At 38.2% G+C, this 24,380-nt stretch overlaps 1 protein-coding gene across 1 annotated transcript in view; it reads right to left on the minus strand.

Moving 5' to 3' along the window:
* Positions 1–370: 370 nt before the first annotated feature.
* The window catches only part of LOC106922103 (uncharacterized), a 47,906-nt gene continuing 23,896 nt past the window's right edge, over positions 371–24,380 (minus strand). Inside the window, exons 18-31 of the mRNA XM_088001381.1 lie at positions 21,188–21,241; positions 18,392–18,436; positions 18,255–18,308; positions 16,251–16,304; positions 15,404–15,457; positions 14,297–14,368; positions 13,302–13,337; positions 12,566–12,610; positions 11,634–11,666; positions 9,732–9,878; positions 8,716–8,770; positions 5,468–5,662; positions 3,861–3,938; positions 371–2,455 (exon numbers count right to left, since the gene is read on the minus strand). Of these exons, the coding sequence (XP_087857507.1) occupies positions 2,268–2,455; positions 3,861–3,938; positions 5,468–5,662; positions 8,716–8,770; positions 9,732–9,878; positions 11,634–11,666; positions 12,566–12,610; positions 13,302–13,337; positions 14,297–14,368; positions 15,404–15,457; positions 16,251–16,304; positions 18,255–18,308; positions 18,392–18,436; positions 21,188–21,241 (1,110 nt within the window). The 3' untranslated portion in view covers positions 371–2,267. The remainder of the gene's footprint in view (positions 2,456–3,860; positions 3,939–5,467; positions 5,663–8,715; positions 8,771–9,731; positions 9,879–11,633; positions 11,667–12,565; positions 12,611–13,301; positions 13,338–14,296; positions 14,369–15,403; positions 15,458–16,250; positions 16,305–18,254; positions 18,309–18,391; positions 18,437–21,187; positions 21,242–24,380) is intronic.

Consider the following 24,380-nt stretch of genomic DNA (forward strand, 5'->3'; position numbering starts at 1 on the left):
CGTGGTTTCAAAAAGGTCCATGGTTCTGTAAAAGCACTCAGAAAACAATACAGTAATGCACTATTAGAAAATATCATTTTCTTTCTTTTGAATACCTGAGTATTTTCAGAAATAAGCACTTCAGTACTTTAACTTGAGCAAACCTTTGACTGAGCAACTTTCCCTTGTAGACTAATAAGAATTGACCATGAGTATGAATACTTTTACTCAGTTGCTACATCTTGGTTGGCATGCTGGTTGGTATGATGTTCTTGGTCTTGAAAGCTTCAACTGTACTCATCCAAATAAACCTTCTGTTGTCAAACACTTCCCCTTTATCTTGTTTGCAGCCGTCTTATTCGCTGGTGGTACAAACACTAACACCACATGGTTTGGTCCTGTGCTTGTTTATTTACACAAATGCATGCATCAGAAACAAAACTCCTCTATTAATGTCTAGCAATGTAAAACACAGCATTAGTAGATTGAATAATAATAATGGACCAGGATAAAACTGAACATAAATACTTCTAACCACATAATACTTTTAACTATGAATGGATGATACAAAGGCAATTAAAGTCCATTTAGATTGTTGCCGCAAAGTTACACATGACTGTTCATAACATCTTTAATAACATTAGCTGAGAATTGGCAGCTTGCGTTAGGTTGCCACAGGTCTAAATTTTTCAAGTGAAATGCCCTCCGATTAACACATTAATTAATCAGGCACAACTCTGTAACCATGGATACATGAAACAAATAACACTGTCGCTTTATTTTAGCATTTGTTCGCAAGTGAACCACTGAGATGCTAAAGACAGAGAAAATAGGACTCAATAAGTTTGATATAGCATCTTCAAAAGCAGTCGGTATCTGTCAAAAGCAAAAGAACAGCAGCGAACGGGTGATATGACCATCAGATGAGCTGTTATAGTTCAAATAACAGACAGAAAATGTCAGGATACGTGCTTATAGAAGTACATATACATAGGAAGCACCCTTGCACAGAGCCAAAATTCTTCAGGAAGGATTTGATTGTGTTGACTTGGTCTCCAAATCCCTCAGATCTCTACCCAGCCCAACATGTGAGGAATGAATTGGAAAAACAAGCCTGATTCCTACAGGCCCCACCTCCCACTTGGTCAAACTACAGACACAGTGCCACCAGATGCCACAGCACATCTGCAGGGTTCTGGTGGAGTCCTTACCAAGACAGGTCAGGGCTGGGTTGGCACCAAAAGGGGAGACAGGATTCTATTGGGCAGGTGGTCATAATGTTTTGCCTCATCAAAAATAACAGCATATTCCATTCAGGTTATCAACACCAAGCGTCTAATACACCAGGGTGTGATTGCTGCAATGAAAGTGAAAAGACAGATAAAATGCCAAGTCATAAATACTGAATGGTTTCCATGACAACATTTCCAAATGATTCTGAATCAGATATTGAGAGAAACAACAAAACACAAAGCAGGTAACAGTCCCTCCAAGATTTCACGACTGTTTTTGTGAATTTTTTATTTTTTTTATTCAAAATCACTGACTTTGTGGGGATCCTATTTGTAAGGAATTTTGCGAAACCCTCATTAAGCCACTTCCAAAATCTACATCTATGAGAAAAATATTAGAAATAAAAAATAATAAAAAAAGCAGGCAAATTGAACAAATACTTATTTAATCTTTAAAGAACTTAAATAACTTGATTTTTGTTACTCCCCTTATTGATTATGGATTATAACTTGGCATCAAGTAAGGCTGAGGAGGCAGTGTAGTAAAAGTAGGAAATACTGCCACCTGCAGGCGGGAGTTAGAATCTGGAACATTTATAATAATCTCACAATTATGCATTAGGGTGGGAATGTGGGGAAAAAATGTGGGAATCTGTTGATTTTGAGTAAATTTCCGCAGTTGTGGAATTGCAAAAAACTGCAGGCACTCAAAATGTTTCTGTCGAGGATTTTGACAAACAATTGTCAGAGAAAAGCAGAGGTAGATATTTTTATTGACCAAAATATCAGTCTCTCCGTCGATGAATTAAAAACATCCCCTACTTTTCAGTTCAGGAATTGGGAATCATCTGGGATGGTATTTGGAAGAGACTTGGCTTCTGGACTACTGGCTGCGTTTCATGGTGAACCTCATGGTCTTAGACTGCCTTTCCAACGTAATGAGGTTCTGACTGCCTCCAGTGCAATAATTCCCACACAGTCTCTTTTGAGGGAGTCAGCAGTGATACAGTGAATGACTTCCTCCAAACATCTGGACGGAGAGCTAAATCCATTTTTTCAGACATCCGGCCCTTTGTTGTAATGTTGCCTGTGGTTGTAGGTCCGATAACACATGGACACATCGCAAACTCCTGGAAGACCTGGGATGCCCTGTTTACCGGGATCTCCTTGTAGTCCAGGTTTTCCTTGAATTCCTTGACTGCCTGGATAGCCAATACCATCAAAGCCTCGAGGACCCTGCATTCCTACAGAAATAAGAAGAGATGAAAAAAAAAATTGCGGTAAGACTTTTCAGGAAGTACTCGGCATCATACTTGGCAGTGAAGTTGATACATCTTTTAGAATTGAAAAGAAGATGGATTATATACGTTTTTGTTAGGAGGTCCTTGTATGTGAAAATTTCTTCATAAAACAAGATAAATTGAATACTTTGCTAAGGATGTATAAATAACTTTATTTTCTTAATTTAAATTTGAAGTATTGTCAAATGATGGTCAACTTTATTCAATCTAATGACGACTTTTTAGAAAAATAGCCGTCTAAAATAACCACATTGCAGTATTACATCTACTGAAATATCTTGCTGAAAATGTCACTCAAATTGTTAAGAAGGTGTCATGGAAAAAATAACAGAATAATTTTTATCATAGATTTCCTAGGCTACCCAAATTCCTCCTCGGATTGGTTGATCAGGCCCCCTTGATGTCTCCTTCCCCAGAAGCTTGAGCTCCTGAGCTAAGTCCAGATTTAGTGAGAAGGACCCAGAGCATGAATCAGCAGGGCTTTGTCCTGTTTAATATTCGGCTGCAATATGTTTTTGTTGTTGCTTTGTTCGCTATCCTCTTTTTAGAATGTGTCTTTATTTACTACCTTTAAGGTTGTTTTTCATTTGTACTCAGAGCTGTTCTGAATGCATAGTTAGCCAGGGTGAGAGTGACCTTTGACCTGAAATAAGTTGTTTATACTGATATTTCATTTCAGTTCTGTGGGTAAGACAAACCCCCTGATTTCAGACCAATCGTCCCTTTAGAGGCCGTGTGGTGCTGAAAGTTGATGGTACCAGATGGTTCAGATTAAAATTCACCCTCTTGTTTTCTTATCCATCTCAGAATAATCCAAAGACCAGAGTCAAAATATGGTTATATCTGTAGTTGTGGAGTAGAATCTTTGGTTTGCTGTTGATTTATGTTTTCCCTTTCTTTATCATTAATTCATCATTTGTAAGTAAATCGTAGGTCAAGTAATAGTAAACGTTACTTCTGATTGGTTACTATATTTTTTTTGGCTCATTCTTAATTGAAGCGTAAAAGTTTCTAATGATTCTAAAGAAAATCTTAATCTTGAGAAATCTACATGAATCTCATTGAGTTTCTTTGTATGTGATAAAGCTCTATGGAAAGCTCAATAATTTATTTAGAATGGTTTGAAACTATGGGACTGATTTGTGAACTTCAATGTATTTTAATGCACACCTTAATAATGCAACACAGCTGCCAGAGAAACATATGTTGCTTTTGTAATCATGTCCTGAACATTTACATTCATTAAACCAGCAGCGGACACGGTAACCTCTATGTCCAAATTACAGAAGTTACTCAAGCATATACCTAAAATCTCAGAAAAATGACTTTGGTTAGGATGATAGCATACCTGGCTGTCCAGGAGGTCCTGGAGGTCCTTTGTAACCTTCTCCTTTGCTGCCTTTGGGCCCTCTCTCTCCGATGTCCCCTGAGAACATAAACATTTTCTTTAACAAAAAAAAAAGAAAAACCCTTTCATTTCATGCTACACTAACAGGTAAATGTACCAAAACGCTGCCAGCCCTCTGGGCTTTCTATTTGCCCGTTTACAACCATTTTAGTGACAATAATACATAACGGAATGAATTCTCTCAATCAGGATTTGTTTCGGATATTTCCATTTTCATCTCGGTTGTTTAAAATTTACTTTACATCCAGTCCACCCATTAAAGCTACATTTCTTGGGCAGGGCCATTTTGGCCACAGGCCAGCCAAATGGATAATGCTTTTGAAGAAAGTAAGTGGGATAGATGCATTCATTAGTGCGCATACAAAGTCATTTGCAGCAACTTTATTGATGATTATTCTCTCAAACACATTTCATCTTTTTTTTTTCTTCAGCATTCATTTGATTGCACCGGATCTCACTGGTAATGGACCGGAGCTTCACCTTAACCACAGACTTGTTCAAATCCAAAGAACCTCTAAATGCCCCCCTGTTCCCTGTCCTCACTGGATTCAAATGAAACATCAACTATATCAAGGTTGATCTTTTTAGGGTCATGGCGTAGACCCCTGGGCTGCTGTTGTTTGATCAAGTGAAAAACTTCACCGTGCATTTTGAGCCTGAAAGAACTCCATAAGGAGGCGGATCATCGACATACTGCCAGCATACTGGACGCTGTGGTGTTCTTCCCAGTCTCCTCCGAAGCAAAACTGAAACTTCCAAGAATTCCACATGATCTGATCAGTTTCAGGAAACCGTTGGGTGATGTCAGACCCTGGAACCTTGACGGGAATTAGCTGAGTCATACCAGTCTAGGGCGGGGATTTGATGTGTTTATGAGAATATATGTGTAGTTCTGTAGCTTCACGTGTCAAAGTGGCAACCTGCCCAAGTTCTAACCTGCTATAACCAAATAGGTTCAGTCATCACAACTGATTCCTTGATAATATTTTATCTGCATTCAAAGCATAAATCTTATCAGTACATTCTCTCTTAAAATTCACATTTCTTTCCACAAAAGTGAATGCATATCTACACAAACGGTTGGTCCCTTACCAGCTGCATGTAGCACATTTTTGCAAAACAGAACATGGAGCGGATGAGTGGGAGGAGTTGCTTCAGGATGCAAAAGTAATAAAGTGCAGTGAAGGATGTGTCATTGAGTTTTAAACTGCATGTTTTCCCAGTGACGGTGGTGGGAAGTTTCAACATAATCTGCAATTTAAGATGTATATAAATCTGATTTTGTTCTGGTTTGATTGGCCATTATTTTGTCAGCACAAAATGGTGACTGCACAGTCACCATTTTAAACACATCTTATTATTTCTGGAATCAGTAGTAAAATATGTTGAGGCCTGTATTCATAACAAATGGACTTGAAAAGAGGAAACCTTGTGAAGATTCTGATTGTTTTTCACCTCCATGAAATAAGGAAAGGAAACAGATGAGACAAATCTGTCCATACGTGTTGGCTGGTTTTCCTCCTAATTCAAAACGTGTCAGGTCAAACCTTTGATGCCTGCCGGACCCTGCATTCCAGGAGGTCCTGGGTAACCTGGAGCACCACTTCTTCCGGGGTAGCCTGCAGCTCCCATGGACCCTTTGGGTCCTGGTGCTCCGGGCTCACCCGGGGGTCCCTTCACAGTGTTGCAGCTCTCACATGTTGCTTGGAGGGCGAGGCTCTGGAGGAGTGCTGGGAGCTGGTCTGCAGGTACAGTCACAACATAAATGATCCATTTTTAAATATGAGAGTTTGATCAATGATCTAATAAGAAAATGTTTTGGTGTTAATTTGGAATCCAACAGCCACTGAAATCATTAAACTCATTGGTACTAGTTTCCTAGTTTAAGGAAAGGTGGTTGTTGTTTGTCTTACACCTTTCTTATTAATAGCAGCCATTTTGATGTTGCTATCTTTGTAGAAAGGTCTTATTGTACATATGGTGCCTTCTAATTGTTTTACTGCATCTTAAACCTTCACATTTTGTCACATCACAACCACAGACTGTATATCACAGATCTGTTGCTTACGCGTTCATCCATCTCTTAGCCAATACTTTACAGAAACACCTTTTGCTTCAGGTATATCTGTCCGTCCTTCGAGGTGTCATCTCTTGGTTCAAAAGAAGCAGTTCAAGAAAAGTACCTTAAAATGACAGATTTCATTTTACACCTCTACTCACTGAAGTTTTTGCCTTTTCTGTTCAAAACAGCTTAAAATCAGTCGGATCAGATGGAGAGCATTTCTGAACAGCAGTTTACAAGTTTTGGCCATAAATGTTCAGTCGGATTAAGGTTTGGTCTTTGACTGGACCTTCTTATTCATGAGCATGAACGAAAACTCATGAGAATATTTTAGACTTTTGTTTCTAATTTGTTTTCTAACTGTGATTGGGGCATTGCATTATTACATACTGTGAAGCTAGAAGGAGGTTTGCTCTTACTTTTATATTTTTAGAAAGTTATGATGTGTAACCGTACCTACAATTTTTTTTTTTCAGGCTCCTGAGAGATTTAGAAGCTCTTGAAAAATGCTGGATTTAATCAGTCAAGATTTAATGTTTTTCAGTCTTTCTCGACTTCAAACATCCTTCAACCCTTCCACGGTCTTAAGAGTCATTTGGCCTCCGTGAGCTTTTCACCCTCAGGTATTAATCAGATATCAGTTTAAAATTAAATTAATACCTGAGCTACAACCCAATAGGAGTTGGAAAGGAGGCTTCATGGAGGGAGAGCAGAACCAAAGAGCAGAGAGAGAAGGAGGAAGTCAAACCGTCTCTCCCATTGACCGTAAGGGCTGAGGATCACGTCCCCTACTCCAGCATCTCTCTAATCGAACAGCCAGAAAGGGATTTGAAGAGGAGCGTCAAAAGCAAAAGAGCTGGATTAGCAGAGCTTCCCAACATCTGATGATGTTGCAGTAGAATATCTTCTTCAGTCAGAGGCTTCTTCAGATTTACTGCAAAGCTGACTGCTACCAGAGCTCCGTTCTCCCTACAGCATCACCATCCACCACTCTTTGAAGAAACTTTGATGATATGAGTTTCAACAATATTTGATTTTCCCTTTGGGATAAAGTATTTTTGAATTGAACTGAACATGCTTTCACTGGTCCATTATAACTCTGGCTGTATGTTTCGGGTTATTGTCCTGCATGAACTTTCATCCCGGCCTCAAGGATTTTGCAAATTGGCACAGGTTTTCCTGTGCTCTGTATTTCCTTCCATCTATGTTCCAATCTACTCTGGGGCGGGAAGAAAAGTATGATGAAAGTATGACAAAAGTATAACGTATAGTATTTATAGTGGGGGTAGTGTATTTACTCTGGTTTTTTGTTTTACAAAGCATTTAATAAGCCAAGGTCTCATTTGACCAGATTGTTCCTCTTTAATGGTTTCCTGACAGGGAAACTTTAAAAAAGCAATGGACTGTGGATATGGACAGTCAATTGCTGTTCTGCATGCTGCTGAAGGGCAGAAGCTGAGAATGCAGGGCATTTCATAGACAAAACTTGACCAACTCTACCAATCCCGATTCCACTGAAAGTGCAGCCCTTTCCTTGCAGATTTTTCAGTCAGTCTCTGCAGAAGACGTTTCTGCAAAAACTTCTCTTAAAGCAGTTGATGCTGCTTTAGGAGATTCTAGGAGACTAGAATCAATTAGCAGTTGATTCTAATCTCTTAAAGCAGGACATTAGCTGAGTAAGTTAAAGATTTTGCATGAAAGATAATAAATACATGGTGGTACTTGGTTTACAGTCAGAGGGCAGTTAGCAGAGTATTCTTAGCAATTTGAAGCTGTTGGTGTAAAAAATGATCAACAGGAGGAGCAGCGCCGCCAGTCTGGGCCCAAAGAGAGAAGAGAGTTGTGCTCTATTCTCTGAATTAGAATGATGAGTTTATGACTCATTTCCCAATGCTACAATTAGCAGGATAATTTATCAAGCTAATGTGCTGCATTGCATTAGAATAGAAGGAAACTGGTGAATGACTTCTTAAAACTAAAATGTATGATTGATTGATTGATAGATAGATAGATAGATAGATAGATAGATAGATAGATATATAGATAGATAGATAGATAGATAGATAGATAGATAGATAGATAGATAGATAGATAGATAGATACTTTATTAATCCCTTTGGCATTTTCCTTCAGGGAAATTGTAGTTCCGTTTATCTTAAATGTCAATCCGGAAAGCATTAAGAGTGATTCACTTTCTCCACATTTTGTTATGTTATAGCTTTATTTTAAATTATATAGAATAAAAATAAAAATGTGCTTTTTGAGCAAATTATTCTCTTTGCTCAAAAAGTCTACAAATACCCAAAGTTTTGTGTGTGTGTGTGTGTGTGTGTGTGTGTGTGTGTGTGTGTGTGTGTGTGTGTGTGTGTGTGTTTTTGAAAATTTATAAAATATGAAAAAAATGTCTGATTTCTATAAGCATTTGCAATATAGCTCAAAATGGAGCTGTTTCCACTGATCACCTCTCAGATGTTTGTAGAACGTAAATGTAACAAATTCAGTTGGAGTTCCACCACTAAATAAAACAGATTACGTGCGAACAAACCTGAAAAAGTCACCTGAATATGTTTGCAAGCACTGTGTGGAAACCTTTAATGGACTTTCTTGAATGTTAATAAAAAAAAATTCTAATTGTACTTTTCAGTACTTGTTGTTTAAAGTTATATTTAAAGCTTAAGCACTCATTGTTTGTGTTTTTAATTTGGCGGTAAAAAGGATTAAAACCATACGTACTGCGCAAAACATCCGCACACATCTTAAGAAGATGTTCATCTGAAGGAGATTTGCCCTGAAACACACAAATATGCCATAAGTCAAGAGAAGAGAAACAGGAATACACACATCTTGTCTTTAGCTATGCCTGCTCTACTCTACTTTACACGGTTCTTGTGGTTTTCCAGCTCTCTGTGGGAGGGGTCACTAGCAGGCGGCCAAAGGGCTGAAAAGTAACATGATATGATCTGTGCGCGACACAAAAACATTTTCACCTCGTCATTAGACCTCGGTCTCATTTCCAGTATTACTGTTTTACTTAAAGCTCAAAATACTTTCAGTCGTTGTGCCGGTCAGTCATATTTGTGACTGTTTGCACCGACTCTCAACCTTATCAACTCAGAAAGCTGTGTTTCCATTGACATTTCGAAAATACATTTGCTTAATGGGAACAGTCAATTTTGAAAAAAAAAAAAAAAACTCTTGTTTTTCTGTTAAAAGTTTTGGGCTAGAATGAGGATTTTTTTTACAGTTTTGAAATTGGTTTATCACTTTTTCCGTATCATGAGTCACATGATCAACAACCGGATGTTGCCACTGGCACAAACTACAAAGACGACGACAACAGGTAGTAGTTGGAGGATGTTGGCGCGGAATGTTTTTTTAATGAATTCTTTCATGAACAAACTTATTCCCGTGTGATTTTAATTGCATTTCTGATTTAATGGGAACACTGCAATTGCAAAATTGTGTTTTTTCTACACTAGTTGAATACTGTAAAAGTTTTGCAAACATTTGTAATGGAAACGCAGCTGGCGTCACATACAAAATTGTTTTAGTTTGAGTTTTTGTACGTAGCCATTAAAATTGACCTTGATGCGAACAAGTCCTGTAGACATCTGCCTTGAGAGAAAGTGCACTTAAGTGTATAGGGACCTTCAAACATCAATCAGGTCTTTCAGCCATTAGAGAAGTGCCGGTATCATTAAGCTTGTTGTATCCAGCTGAGCATCAAAATCTGAAGGGTTTTTACTTACCGGTTTTCCGGGATATCCAGGTTGGCCGGGCTGACCCGGAAGTCCATCTTGGCCAGGAAATCCCCGGGGACCAACAATACCCAAATGGCCTGTATCACCCTTCTTCCCTTCTGGCCCTCTTGGCCCACTTTCACCTTTTAATCCCCTCTGAGGGAAAATGCACAAAGTGTCACAATAGTATGAATGTTGGAACTGAGAGCAAAACCAATTTTTTATATTTTCTTTGCTGTTATTGTCCTTCGGTACAAACAAGTACAATGCCTTACAAAAGTACCTATACCCCTACAGTTAAAAGAAATATAAATATACATTTATGCCACTTTCCAACTTCTTTGTCAAAAACAGAAACTCATACACTAACTATGCACTGTTACACTGTTTTGTAATAAACAATGCATAAAATGTATAGACGTTTGTGGTTGTTACATAAAAAAAGTTAGAATGTTTTACTGTCTCACTAAATGACATTTCTATTCTATTCTATTTTATTTTATTCTATTCCATTCTAAGGCTTTTGTATTGTATTTACATTCATTCAAGAAGTTTGGTCCAATTAACAACATGTATTTATTGAACCAAACATCATCATCAAAGGAAAAAAGATCAAGAAAAAGAAAGAAGTAAGGGAACAAATGAGTAAAACAATGATAAAACCTATAAGTAGACGACTTTGACAAACACATCATCAGTTTAATCTAAAGATCTTTTTCAGTGTAACATAAGCAATGAAACTGAAAACAGGAAGGCTGGCAAACACTAGAAAGTGAAGTAGAGTTGTATTTTTTCTGACTTTTTTTGCCTTAGCTTTGCAGAATACTACTATATATAGCTACTACTATACTGACTGTCTGGTTGAAACGACGCGTGTGACGTGTGAGGCAAATGAATGTACGTAGCTGAAAATAGACACCAACATCGGTAGCCTACAAGGTACTTGTTAAGCTTAAGGTTCTGTATTGATATTAGCTAGTCATCTTTTAGCTAACATTACCTGCATCCAACAGCTTTACTCAACTCAGTCGGTTAGTTTGGAGGGAAAAACTGAAAAGTTCTTCGCGTTTTGCTGGTTTGCTGCCGTGATTCTAACACAAACCTACGTAGCTCCGCACAGGTGGAAACCCAGCGCGAGCGTTGTAGCGCTCATGTTGCGATTAAAGGCGGCTCGGAAAAACAGGTTACAACATGTTAACGGATTAAACAGTTTTAACTGCTGATAAAAGTGACAGAGGACACAAATATAGGAAGTGTGGAAGCCTCTACTGTATCAAATTGACATAGGAATAACAGAGAGTTGGCCATTCTAAGGTAAAAACCCAGCGCATACAGTGTTCATGTTTTTTTTTTTCCATCCAGACAGCTTCCCGCGCCCCCCCCCTGCAATGACATGGCACCCCCTCTAGGGGGCGCGCCCCACAGTTTGGGAACCTCTGACTTAAAGAATCACTGAGCTATGTGACCTAGTGGGATTGCTTTTGGTGTCTTTCACTAATATTGGCACTGCAATCAAAGAAAAGTTGTTTCTGATCATCTTTGATTTTTGTATGTTTGCCATACAGATGTGTTAAAAGAAGTAACATTTGCATATAACCAGCTGGAGGAGTTCTGCAAGAAGGCTATGCTGCTTTCCAGTCCATTACTGGTTTTTCATTACAAAGCTTGTTACATAATTTAGCACTTAGTAATCTATTTCCTACATTGCCGCTGTGGGAAACTGCATCTTCATAAATTTTGAGTTTCCACACAGTGCAGTAGGTACTTGACATTAAGTGCTTTTTAGATGTAAATGTTTCCCAAAGTGGTGGCAGATTTCCCCCAGGCATGAGGAATTAGCTCTTAGTCTTCTTCCACTGCAGACACTTGATGGAGCTACTTATTGTGCTCCAAAATAAGAGCTTTACAAACCTCTCCTTTCCATCCTTTGGGTCCCACATCACCCTGGCAGGAAACAGAAAATTGGGAAGGCAGAAAGGTGGGGAGGTAGAAGAGGAGATAGAGAGAGAGGGGGGCAATTAGTTGTAGCCTTTCGTGTATTTTGCTATTTCCACTGCTTGGAAATCATGGGTAATTTCAACACAAATATAAGAACTGTGGTCCACTGCCTATTCATGTTTTTTCTGTTGAACATAACTAAGTAATTTATTGAAAATCAAACAAAAATGCAGATTTGGAAGCTAAAATGCTACTTGAAACCGAAACGCTTGTTGGCTGACATTTTCAAAGCAGCCAACTAAAGAGCGCCATTTATTTTCCTTGACGCTGATTGGCTGAACCTCCCAGAGCAGAAATAAAGAAGACATTGGATGTTAGCTTCTGCAGTTGAGCTATAACAGTTTCTACTATTGTAGCACTACAACACACTAAATATTTTTTTATGTTAGTACTATTAAAATAAGGAATTATGTGTGTGCTGCTCTTGAAAAACATCACAGGTCAGCCATATTTTAACTGATCCATAAATATGGCTTTATGGAATCATACAGCAAAGAAAACTATAAAATTAACAATTCCAACAAGCCAACCAGTTTTTGGAGTTTTTTAACATAATTAATTGCAATTTATTACTATGATTAATCCAAATTCTTGCCATAATTAGAAGCTTTTCACAATAACCATACGATATGATAATCCCCACCCCAAACTGTGATGACTGTTTGGTGATTTCAGCAGTTTTCAAATATAACAGAAAATGTGACTTAAAATGGTAAACATCACAATTATCTGCTGGAGTTTTTCGTGTGAGATCATGCTCGTGCTGCTGTCAGGAGCTTCATATCCACACGGAATTTAAAAATACAAAGACTTTGCTGCCCCCTACTGGAAGAACAGACACTCACAGGTACGCCGGGAGTTCCTGGTTCTCCATCTTCTCCTCGCTGCCCCTGTAAACAGACAAAACATGATTGTCTGTCTCCTGCTACAGTCTGTGTGTATGTATTATATAGAGAGGGTAGCAGTACTATAATAGAGGGTTATAACTATTCCTAGCTACAAAGGGAGGTCATGTGTGGAGAGGAAGCTTTGTGGGCTGAGATTCAGTGTCAGCTTCTCCCCTATTGGTCAACATCAAGATCAAAATAAGGTATGTGACAGTGTGACACTAAATAAGGGGAATTATTTAGGGGAATTCAAAAACTGCCAGTTTTGCCGGTTGTTTATAAGAAGTGTTTCTTATAAACACTTCTTGTGGTTGAAATACACTTTTCACAGGACCACAGTGATCCTCTAAAAGTGATACTCATTTAATCCTAGCTGAGACTTTTTTTTGAGAATTTAGTAAAATGCCCATCCTGTGTAAAAAAAAAAATTATAACTAGTAAAGAGAGAACACATATGATGACCTCAAGTTGATGGAAGGTTCCTAATGTTACAGTATATGGTTAGTTCTTAAGAAAATAGTTGCTCAATCATGGTACAGTAACTAACTAATTTGGTTTGAAGACAGAAATACATAAGGAAAACAAATAATGATAAAACAATTATTATTTTTTATTATTACTTTAATCTGAAATATTTGATTTGGGATGATTGTATTTTGCAGCTGTGGTGAGAGGTGAAGATTTTCCACCGTACCCGGTTTCCTTTGGAGCCGCTCTCTCCTCTCTCCCCCTGAAAACACAACCCAGAACTTTAGACTCCATGAAATCATACAGCCAGGTAATAACACGTAAACTAAATGAGAACCTGATGTTACATTTATGAATAGTGGCACCATTAGACTTTTTTCCCTTACAAATGTGCAAAAATTACAGTGTTTCCATTAAATAATAATTTAAATTTAAATCACACATAAATGTGCTTGTTCATGTGATAAAAATAAATGGCATCAACAGATGAAAACATGAGACATATTCATAATGCAGTCATCTATCAGCCAATAAGAGGAGACATTGGCGTCTTGAATTGGATTGACATTGGAGCGACAAGCCCCGCCTACATGATGGAATGACACAACTTTTTGTGAACTGTGTGATGCTGTGAGAGCTCTGCTGGAGCCAGCTGCACAGTGTCCAAAAAGATAAAAACAAACTATCATCCTGCAGCTACTTACAGTTGTTTTTGTAATTTGTCGTTTACGTTAGTATTAACCTCCAGCTGTTGACCATGTGACTTGTGTGATGCGAAAAAACATCTATTTTGATACTACAAACCACAAAACCACCTCATCCTAGCACAAAATCTTTTACTGAAAAACATGAGGTTTTTTTCAAAACTGGCATGTTTCCATCAGGCAAATTTATTTTTATAATTTCAATTTTATGTTCAGTGGAAACACAGCTTGTGTCTTCTTGTTGAACAGAAACAATGCCCAGTGCGAACAGGAGAGAAAACTTAACACCTACTGCCAAAGAAGTGTGAAGGACGTTTTTACACACTTAAAACGAATCATGTCATTATTGCACAAAATCAATAAGTATATTATGCTGTAAACATTTTCAGAATACAACATGGGCATTTTAAACATTTCCAAAAGCTCTGGAGCAAATATTTACTCTGAAAACGGTTGTCATCTGAAGACCTCACTCAGTGTGGATCTGTCTGTACGTCTTGCTGATATTGGTTCTCACCTTATGGCCTTTCAAGCCTGGCCGCCCTGCAACCCCCGGTTGGCCCGGAAAGCCTGGCTCCCCTGCCAAACCCTGGAAAGGTCAAAGGTTATAGATCTTTGGAGAAGCACATCATTTCTTTTAAAAACGTTTTTCATTAAATTGGTATACAGAACAAAACATCTATGAAGTGATTTAAATTCATATTAGGTTCTTTATAAACAGTCATTTCAGTCTCAAGTTTTTTTACATGGTTTTGGATGCTGTGCAGCTGGAAGGTTATTGCTCTTCCTTCCTTTTTTTTTTTTTTGCTTTCGGACAATTATGGTGCATATCCATGGCAACAAGGTATTGTTTTTGCAACTGGAAGCAGCTGGTCAGTACCTAAACGGCTCAGAAGCTGCTACCCTGATATTGAACTGTTAGCATTTCATGACAGCCATAAAACTGTCATACAGCAACAGTCTTCAGTCAGAAGTCTTATCTGATTTGTTGTAAGACTGGCTGCTACCATCTAAAAGGACTCTTTGAAGATAAAAATTCAATTGAGTTGAAATTGTCAGTCAGGCTACAAAATCTTTGCTAGTATATCTTTAAATTAAATTGCTTAATATAATAAGATTTTAATGCGGTTTTGCTTCTAATGTGGCTATTTTAAGATGCTAACCTGAGCTTTATGTTTCTCTTCTTTCCATGATCTTTTTTTACATAATTGAAGGATCAAAATGAGATTTCCAGCTGCACTTGTTAAAAAGGAGTCTGCATGAACACTTAACTTTGGTAGTGAACGTTGTCATTCAAATAATATTTAAAAAAATATGGGCAGTGAATATGTTTCCAACATGTTAACTTACTGACTATAATTCAAAAAGTATTTTTATGCTTTCAAATATTAAAATGTAAAATTAAATCCAATCAAATGTCTGCTTCCAATGGACATTACAGCTGAATAGAAGAAACTGAGTTTGTTGAAAGATGCCTGTTCATGTTACCACTGGGTGTTTTCTAGCTGGATGTCAACACCTTGTTGAAATATTCTTTGTTTTCAACAAGATAAAATGAGCCAAAACACATGAACTACATTTAGCAGGTTACTTTTCTAAAACCCACAAGCAAATCTTCACTCACTTTTAATCCTGGAAGACCAGGAGGGCCGACAACTCCTGGTTCACCACATGAACCCTGTGGGCAGGAAAAAGAGAAAATGTGAAGACGTCATCCAGCTCTGAAACAAACTGTAAATCTGCATTTAACCATCTCAGTCACCAGCACATTGGTATCACACCATATATGTATTTTACTGGGCTTTTCACAGAAGGCTTCCTGGAGGAAATTTGAATATTATGATCGGATATACTCTCAACTGGTTCCATCCTCTTCACTGTTTAACTTGCTGTGATGATCACAACAGGTCATTCAGAGGCCACATGACTTTTCTTAAGAAGAAAATGGCATCACTCTTGGTAGAATTTGAAGGCTCACTGGTTTTATATTTTTGTCAAAGCTATAGGATTGTGGTGTGTCGAAAAAACCCACAATTTTGCAATTCAGGTGTTTCCATTATATGAGAAACATAATTAATCCAACATGAATAAGTTTATTCACACGATAAGGGATGAAAAACAGGCTGCACCATCATCCTCCTGCTACTTCATAGTGGTCGCATCTGCCATCCGGTTGTTGGTCATGTGACTCGTAGGATGTGAAAAAGTGCTTCCAGTTACAGTTTTGCTAAATAAACCAATTTCAATATGACCAAAAAATTGTCAATATTGTTGTGTTTCCATTAAGCAATTTTATTTTCGAAATGTCAAATTGCACAATTATATGGTCAATGGAAACGCAGATAGTGTTGACAAAAATCTGCTACCACCTGAGTTGGATGAAGATCACAATAAAAACCTTAATGTTGGGTGTGAACGTGAATGTTGGATGGCTATGTAATATAACTGCTTATACTGCTCAATACACTGACCTTGGGACCAGCTTGGCCGATTTCTCCGGGTTGTCCCTGGGGTCCCTGGACTCCCTGGAAAGACAGACAGAAAGGAGACACAGTGCTGGTTTTCAACCAAGAAAACTACACAAAACTCACATCATCTGTGGTGGTCACACATTATTTCAATAAAATAAGAAAAACATAAAAACATACAGTTGACATATTGAGCAAAACAGTATCAAGCTGCATCAAAAGCCTGGCTTTGTTATTGTTTGTATGTCTTCCAATTATAAAATAAATACTTATGAATAGACTGGTTTTTATATGGGTTTTAAATGCAAATGTATTAATAAGCCTTACACATTTCCACATTTTGTCACATTAAAGCTACACACTTCATTGTATTTTACTGGGATTCATGTGGCTGGAGAAAACAAAGGAGAAGATAATTGTGAAGTGGAAGGAATACAAATAAAAACCTGACGCGTGTCATGCATTTGGCTTGGCTTGTGGAGTTTTTTTTATGGTTTTTCTCTTGACAATGGTTTTCTTCTTGCCACTCTTGTCCAAATTCTTTATTTACCATATGTATCATGAAAAATCCCAATAAAATACAACAAAAGTTGGTGGTTGTAACATGGCAAAAATATGAAACGGTTTAAGGGAAGTGAATACTCTCACAAGGCACTCTGTTTGTAACCTACAGTGGCTGAAGCTGTCCAGCAGGCTGTGCATGCTCTCAGGAGGGTGTGAGAGACAAAGGCAGTCACTTGATACTGAAAGACACATTTGTGTGCTGACTGATTCAGGCCGATTTGTTAAAACAGGAAGCTCTTCATTGTCGCCCTGTTGATCCGTTGAGTCCCCAGGTCATGCTGGGTCAGATTACATCCTTACATTTTATGACACGGTAATTTGTAATGCTTTGGTCTGCACACCAGAGGGCAGCATACATTAAAAAACAAAAACAAACGGTTTGAACTCTCCAAGAATCAGTGTGTGACTGAGTTTAGATTCTCTCCACACTAATTCACTGGTGCATTAATCAGACCGATGTCTGGATACCCACTGTGGACAACAACAGTGGGTATCCACGGCACCCACTGACGGTACATGTATTCTGTCATACATTCGCTCTCAGAAGTCTTCACACCCGCATTATAGTGCTGTGTTGTTTTTTTATTGTTATTGGTTTATAAAAAAAATGTTTGGCAGCTTGGGGAGATAAAAAAAAAACATTTATTGCTTATATTGAACAATCAGTATAAAAACCCAACACGCCACATAGTTGATATTGGATTTTGGCCCAAACTTGATGAAAAGACAACACTAATAAAAATAGCCATCTACATCGACCCTTCAGGAACTGCAGGAATTTTCCTGCTGCTTGTGTTTCACATGTTATACTGGATTCATAGATTCTCTCCACATGTTTGGACTAAGAAGAGGGTTGCAAATCAGAATTATTTTATTCCAAAAAAAAAAAAAAAAAACATCTAGATGTGGCTATAATCTCACAGCAGAATGCGTTCAAATTGGAACTTTTGGACTGTCTGTTGTTTTTTCAAATGGAACTGAAGATGGTATTAAGAGAGAGGAATTTTTGAGGAGTTCCAACAATCCAGGACTAGATCTAGTCAATTACCAGAGATTCATCTCTCTGTCTTCACCACCCATGAGAAATGTTAGAGGAAGACTAAATGTTGTCCTACTGACCCAAGTATTGACAACAGTACCAATAAATGTGTCACAGGTGATTTTATATTTTTTTATTTATTGAAGGCATTCTTCATCAGGAGTTCCAAAAAATAAGGCCAGAGCAGTATCTTAGAGGGTGGAAAGGTGACTGATTATCCAAAAGTGTTTACAGATTGTCACTCCCATAGCGAGGACCAAACCCATCCTCCTCTACCTGCTTTAATGCTCACTTTTAGCTATGTTACATTTCTAATACATACAAATTGGGGGGGGGGAAAGTATTTGTCTTTTCTTACTAATTGAGTCCAGACAAAACATTTTAAAACTTGAAAGAGTACTAACCAGGTTTCCTTTCAGACCAGGTGGCCCCTGAAGCCCAGCTAAGCCTTGTTCGCCCTAACAATGGATTCAGAAGCATAGGAATGTGTTACGGATGTTAAACCAACAAGAACACCAACAAAAGACAGTTCAGACATTACCGGAGATCCCGGTGGGCCCGTTTCACCAGGAGGTCCGATGGGGCCCTGTGGATGGCAGAAGAACAGAAAGTTGAGATGAAATTTACTTCCCGTTAAGCCAAGTTAGAGAAGGGTTTTGATAAATATCGCTTTATATTTACGGATGGAAAGCACTACATGTAGCTTTTTACAGTACTTGGAAAAAATATTATAGAACAAGAATTTCTCCACAGCCTCCATCATGCTAACATTTTCTGTTATTCTGAAAGAGTTAGAATATTTCTTCAGATTCCTTCTTAAAGTACATCTTGACAACCCAAAGCAGGAAGAGTAACTTTATATTTTTTCCATCTTGGAGTTTTACAATTTGAAAAACAATCTTTGAAACACTGGAGTTGTGTTGGAACAAATCTGTTTATGGCAGTATGAATAGGAGGTGATAGCTTGCATTTTCTTGCTTGACCAGGCATTTTTTTTCATAGGTAAAGGTGATGATTTTGAGCGTGCTGAAAAAACAGAAATCTTAAAGCAAATCAAAAGCCAAAGCCCCAAGGCCTGCCTGCAAAGAGCTAAAGGTTCAAACTTTGAAAACATGCTTTAGTGCCAAGTTTTAACATGTTCTTTAACATATTTTCATTACTTGAATATAGAGCACGAAAGATGATCCTTAGCAGTGTGTTTGGATAAGTCCAGAATCAACAGGTTTTTGCATGGCAAGATGAGTTCAATCATAAATTCTGGAATGACTGCTGTTAAAACAACATCACCTGTGCTCTATCATTTTAGTATGTCTGTGATTATCATGTTTACTACCACCTTATTACTACTGTTACTGACCCACACAGATAGATGAAAGAACCAATACACAATGATGTAATATTTTACATCCCTTTTATTTTAGTAGAAAGACACTGAAATAAAATACACTTGAGTTAAATCTAGAACATTTAATAAAATGTACTTTCTCAAATTAGTTTAATCTAGTTGTTAACATAATTTCAGACATCTTGGTTCTCCTCCTAGGTTAAACAGGAGAATAGTTAACAACTGGTTTGTCATTTACATTTTCCTAACAACTAAAGGGTAAATTGTAAAGAACTACATCTTGGTAATAAATTTGAATCAAGCATTAGCACTGGTGCTAAACAAGCTAATGCTGAATACAATCTTAGCATTGCCTGCATAGGAATTCTTTCCCTGATACTTAGCAACTTCTCAGATCCCCTTGACAACACTTTTAAAAAAATTAATAAATAAATGGTTACTGTTGGAGACTGATGTGAAAGCATATCTCATTGATTTATTTTATTTTTCAGCTTCTCGTCATCTACATTTAGCTCTCCATTGTGACTGTAGTCATTTTCAACCCGTATCTTTCAGCTCTGTCATTAGGTCTGTGGATGGATGAGAATGCATGATCTATGTGAAGCTCAATCTGCTCCTCAAAACCAAATCATACTTCCACCCTGAGGAGAGCAGACGGCAAGCACGAGACAGCGAGACAGAGAAATTATTAGACTAAATTAACCAAGAGCAAGGAGGAGTTGAGCTTTTCTTTCTGATAGTTACAACTTTAACAGCCAGTAAGTCCAGTTTGTAACCAAATTCCAGGAGTTCTGTTTTCTTTTTTAACACAGTAATGTCATTAGAACATATCTCATTATTGAGCGTATCCCAAAGCAGTGTGTAGCTACTGTTAGCATGAGACTTTGAGAAGCAAAGGCAAACTGTTATTTAGAGCCTTCATCAGAAGGCCAGTGCTTCAAGCTAGGTTATGCTACTAGGCCAGTGTTTCCAGAGCACTAATTAGCCGCATCCCCAAGTGCGCAGATAAGGAAGACTCTAGTCTAGATGTTAGCTTCTGTGGTAGTGCCACAGTTAGCATCTGCTTGACAGCTTCCTTTTGTCTCTAAACTAAAGGACTCTTTCACATTATTCTAAAGTCTGGATCACATTTGATGATCTATGGGTCTTCTTTTACAAACAGGGTTTGCGTGTCTGTGAGTAGAACAGTAAATCTTCAACTCGATGGAATGAACATGGAAACATTTTTATGATGATTGTGTTACAAGATAATAAATAGTACAGTAAAACTGTATGGAACCATAAAACTAACTGCATTCAGAGTTGAAGATTCCTGTGAGTCTGAATAGGGAGGGGGAGTTTGGCTTTACGTTCCAGCGGGGAGTCTGCTCAGCACGCAACACTGCAAGCAGTATGGATGTACAGAGGAGTGTGTGCTTCCACCAGTGTGTAAATGTGGGTTTCACCTATAAAATAGAATGATCAAGCATTGCAAAATACATGTTAGGGAATATCTGGATTTCACTAATCAAAAGGGGACAATGAGCGAAAGACAGAAAAATAAGAACTTTTTGTTGCTTTGTTTATGTATTTGAATGTGCAGTCATAACTGTTTTCTATAAATTGAGAGTGTGGTTGTGGTTGCAGGGTGTGACTGTGATGAGTTTTCCACTCAGATACTAAAATGTGGACATTTAGAGTCTCGGTGTGTATGTTAGTTTCAAAGGGTAGAGTTTTATCTTGAGGATTTAAAACGGTTAATGTTCTAGGGCTTCTTCTCATATAACTGTATGATATCTTTGTCTGAATCGCTGTTCACCAATCAACTAACATTTTGTACCCCCAAAACAAGTCCGACTTCAGTATAAAGCATCTCTGGAATGTTTCCTGTGGGATTAGGCTTGTCTGGGGTTGAGCTCCAATGGTTCTATGAGGTTGGAACCAGATAAGGACCTTGTTATAAAGACCATGGCCATACATGTACTCACAAACGTAATATTTATGTGAACTCACCGGGGCACCTTTAGGTCCAACATCACCAGCTGGTCCAACATCACCTGTCTCCCCCTGAGGAGACAAGAACCATGGCAGTGCATTCCACATTAAAAACAATGATGATATTAGATTCACTGGACTATTTTTGTTTGTTTGCTTTGTTTTGATGTCCTATTAAAATTGTCCAACGTCTTACATCTGGTAGGCAACAATCCTCTATCTATCTGCTCTCTGTAGCAGAAACTTATTTGTTTATTTAGAATATATTATGCACAGAGATAATCATAGAAATGTAAATACACCAGAATTACCCAAAGGGCTATTATACATCTGTGTTTCCCAGCAGGTTGAATTGATAAAACAATAAAAGAAAAACAGGAAACTGTCAAGCACACAAGGCAAGGCAGGTGCATTTTCACAGCGCCATTCAACAATGGAAGGATTGAAAACAAAAGAGGAAGCAAAAGGAAGAATGTTAAAACCTAACATACAAGATTTTTAAAAAATAAAAGTAAAATTTGACATTTGTGGGAAAACAGCAGTCTCTCCTTATTTAAAGGAACCAACAGCTTATGCACATCTCAGCTTTTCAGGTAGTTTGTTCCAGAGCCAAGATAGCCTAGAAGTTAAATCCTACATTCCCCTGGTTGGTTGTGGGAATGCAGAGTGAAGAGGAGCTAGCATGCTCCAGACCTGAAATGTAGTTAGGTCCAAGACCATCCAGAGTCCTATAAGATGTCAACGACATTTTAAAAAGCCAGTGCAATGATTTAAAGACCACTGTGACATTGCATGAGCTATTTGACTGATTTTTTATTTTTAACAGATACTAACATAAAGACACCATTTTAATGGTCTGCTGATTTTATTTTCCTTTTGTGCTGCTGAGCTTAATCAATCCAATTGGAAATTCATTAGTCTGGATGTGTTTTTGCATGTTGTTGCTCTTTGACATCTGTTTATCCAGATAAGTAGAATGCAGCTCCAGTAGAACCAAGACAGGAAACACTTATTTACTGCTATGCACCAACCTCCTTATTTTTTTCCCTTTCAGTACTGAAAGCATCAGAAGAGAAACCCTAAACTTTTTTGATTCCACACTGGCACATAACATAAATGAAAGTGCTGCTGTTACTCATAGTGTGGTCTTGTTTTATGTTATTGTGACACTTTAAGAAGTTTGACAGAGGAAGTTAACATCCTTTCACTCCTCGCCACAAAAAGTACTTTAGGGTAAACTGTTCTGATATTTTCAAAGATTTATTCAGCTGATGCTGTTTTTATTTTTATTGGTGAGGTGGGGATATTAATTTTCCTTCTTATGCCTAACAATTGGCAAGCTAACACAAGCCTTGTAGCTGAGAAATCTAGTGAGAGGCATTAGTGGCAAACAGTAAAAAGAGGTGGTGCCATGTTGTGCCGTTGGACTTTTTCTGGCAAAATGAGTTAATCAACCATGTCCAGATAAAAGTTATAAAATCCTTATATCCTTGTTAAGTGAAACACCTATGTAAATGTAGTACTATAAGTCTAGAAATGCTATCTTGGGCAATACAATAAACATATACAAAAATTCAGTAAGGCACTTTTTTTCCAGACGAAAAAAGGCAGGTGCTCACCTTAAAGCAGGTTTTATCACCAACCTGCTTGAAGGTTAACCTCTGCTGCAGTCTTGAGCCTTTTCCAACCTTTAATAGAATTATCTGGTGTTTAGTTCCGTCCATGCTGTCCTTCTCTTACTGATAAGTGTCCCCAGAGAAACATGCTGGCATAGCTAATGTTTCACAGGGATGAAATTAAATATTGGGGTAGATGTATAGTCAAGTCCTTATGCCAGAAATAACATTCTGGACGTGGGGGAGTAAGTCATAATATCATCTTCAGTGGCTTTCATCTAGCCACTATTTCATTTGATGAAAATCATGAATCATATCCTCCCATTTCACAGTTATGCACTTCTTAGTCTGTCACATGTAATCTGAATTCAGCTCTTAAGGCTCCAACATACCTGAGTGTACTTCAGTCTGTGGATGTCCTCATATACTCAATGCAGACTCAACATGGCCTCAAAGTCGAAGTCCGCGCAAAGAACAATTTTTATGACCACGTACGCACACTCTGTGTAAACTGCTCAGCACAGTGTTCACATCAAATTGTTTTGCATGTGACACCGGGATGATAAAGTTGTTAGTCAGCACAACCAGTCGCAAGAACAAGCAATGTGACTGCCACTCTGTCCCGTGCCGTGTAGAGGCTGCCATTATAAACGCCTAACTAGCTCACCAAACTTGTAAGTATCCACTAGGATTGTGGGAAATAAAGGAATATGTCACAAGGAATGCAGACAATTGGTACACTTGACAATGAAATTCCAAATGTGTGCAGAAAGTGCTTGTGCAGTCTGCATGGCTCACAGCAGGGGTGCCCAAGTCCAGTCCTCGAGAGCTACCATCCTGCAAGTTTTAGAAGTATTCTTACTCCAACAGACCAGGATCAGCTCTACAGAGGCCTGATAATGAGCCATTCATTTGATTCAGGTGAGTTGAAACAGGGATGCATCTGAAACTGGCAGGATGGTGGCTCTCGAGGACTGGACTTTGGGCACCCCTGGGTCACAGGGTTCGTACAGTTCGCTTGAGTATGCAGGAGCCTTTTGAGTTTGGTGGGTGGAAAATAGCAAAATATGGAACCGGTTAAGAGGTATGAAGACTTCCAACATTATGTAATGTTCTTTTGTACACCTTCTTGAACATTAACACAAACTAGGTGAGCAAGAAGCAAGCAGTGTTCATGGTGAGCAGAAGAGCCATGAAAAAGGACTATCTGACATTTGCACGCTGCATTTTCATTCCGGAACCCAGAAGCTACTGTCTGAATATTGATTCAGACATTGGTTTTAGTATCAATCAAAGCCACATGCCTGTACTGAAAATCTCAGGGACTTTCTGGGGTTTTTTTACACTGTTGGTTATGTCATGAGTTCATATCTGGCAGCAGTTTTTACTGATGCATGGGCACAGCTTGTGTGGTGAGTCCTGTGGTGAGAGCTCTTGCATCAAGTGAGTGGACAGGCAGGCGGCTTGTAAAAACAAAAAAAACTAAAGACCACAAACAAACATATCCAAATAATCCCTCAGCAATCTGTCAGAACCCAGAAGCTGCAGAGTGAACCACAGCATTTCACTGGTACTAGCAATGGCCATGTAAAACA

This window comes from Poecilia mexicana, unplaced genomic scaffold (assembly GCF_051168715.1).
Source record: "Poecilia mexicana isolate PSO_F unplaced genomic scaffold, ASM5116871v1 scaffold_20, whole genome shotgun sequence".
NCBI lineage: Eukaryota > Metazoa > Chordata > Actinopteri > Cyprinodontiformes > Poeciliidae > Poecilia > Poecilia mexicana.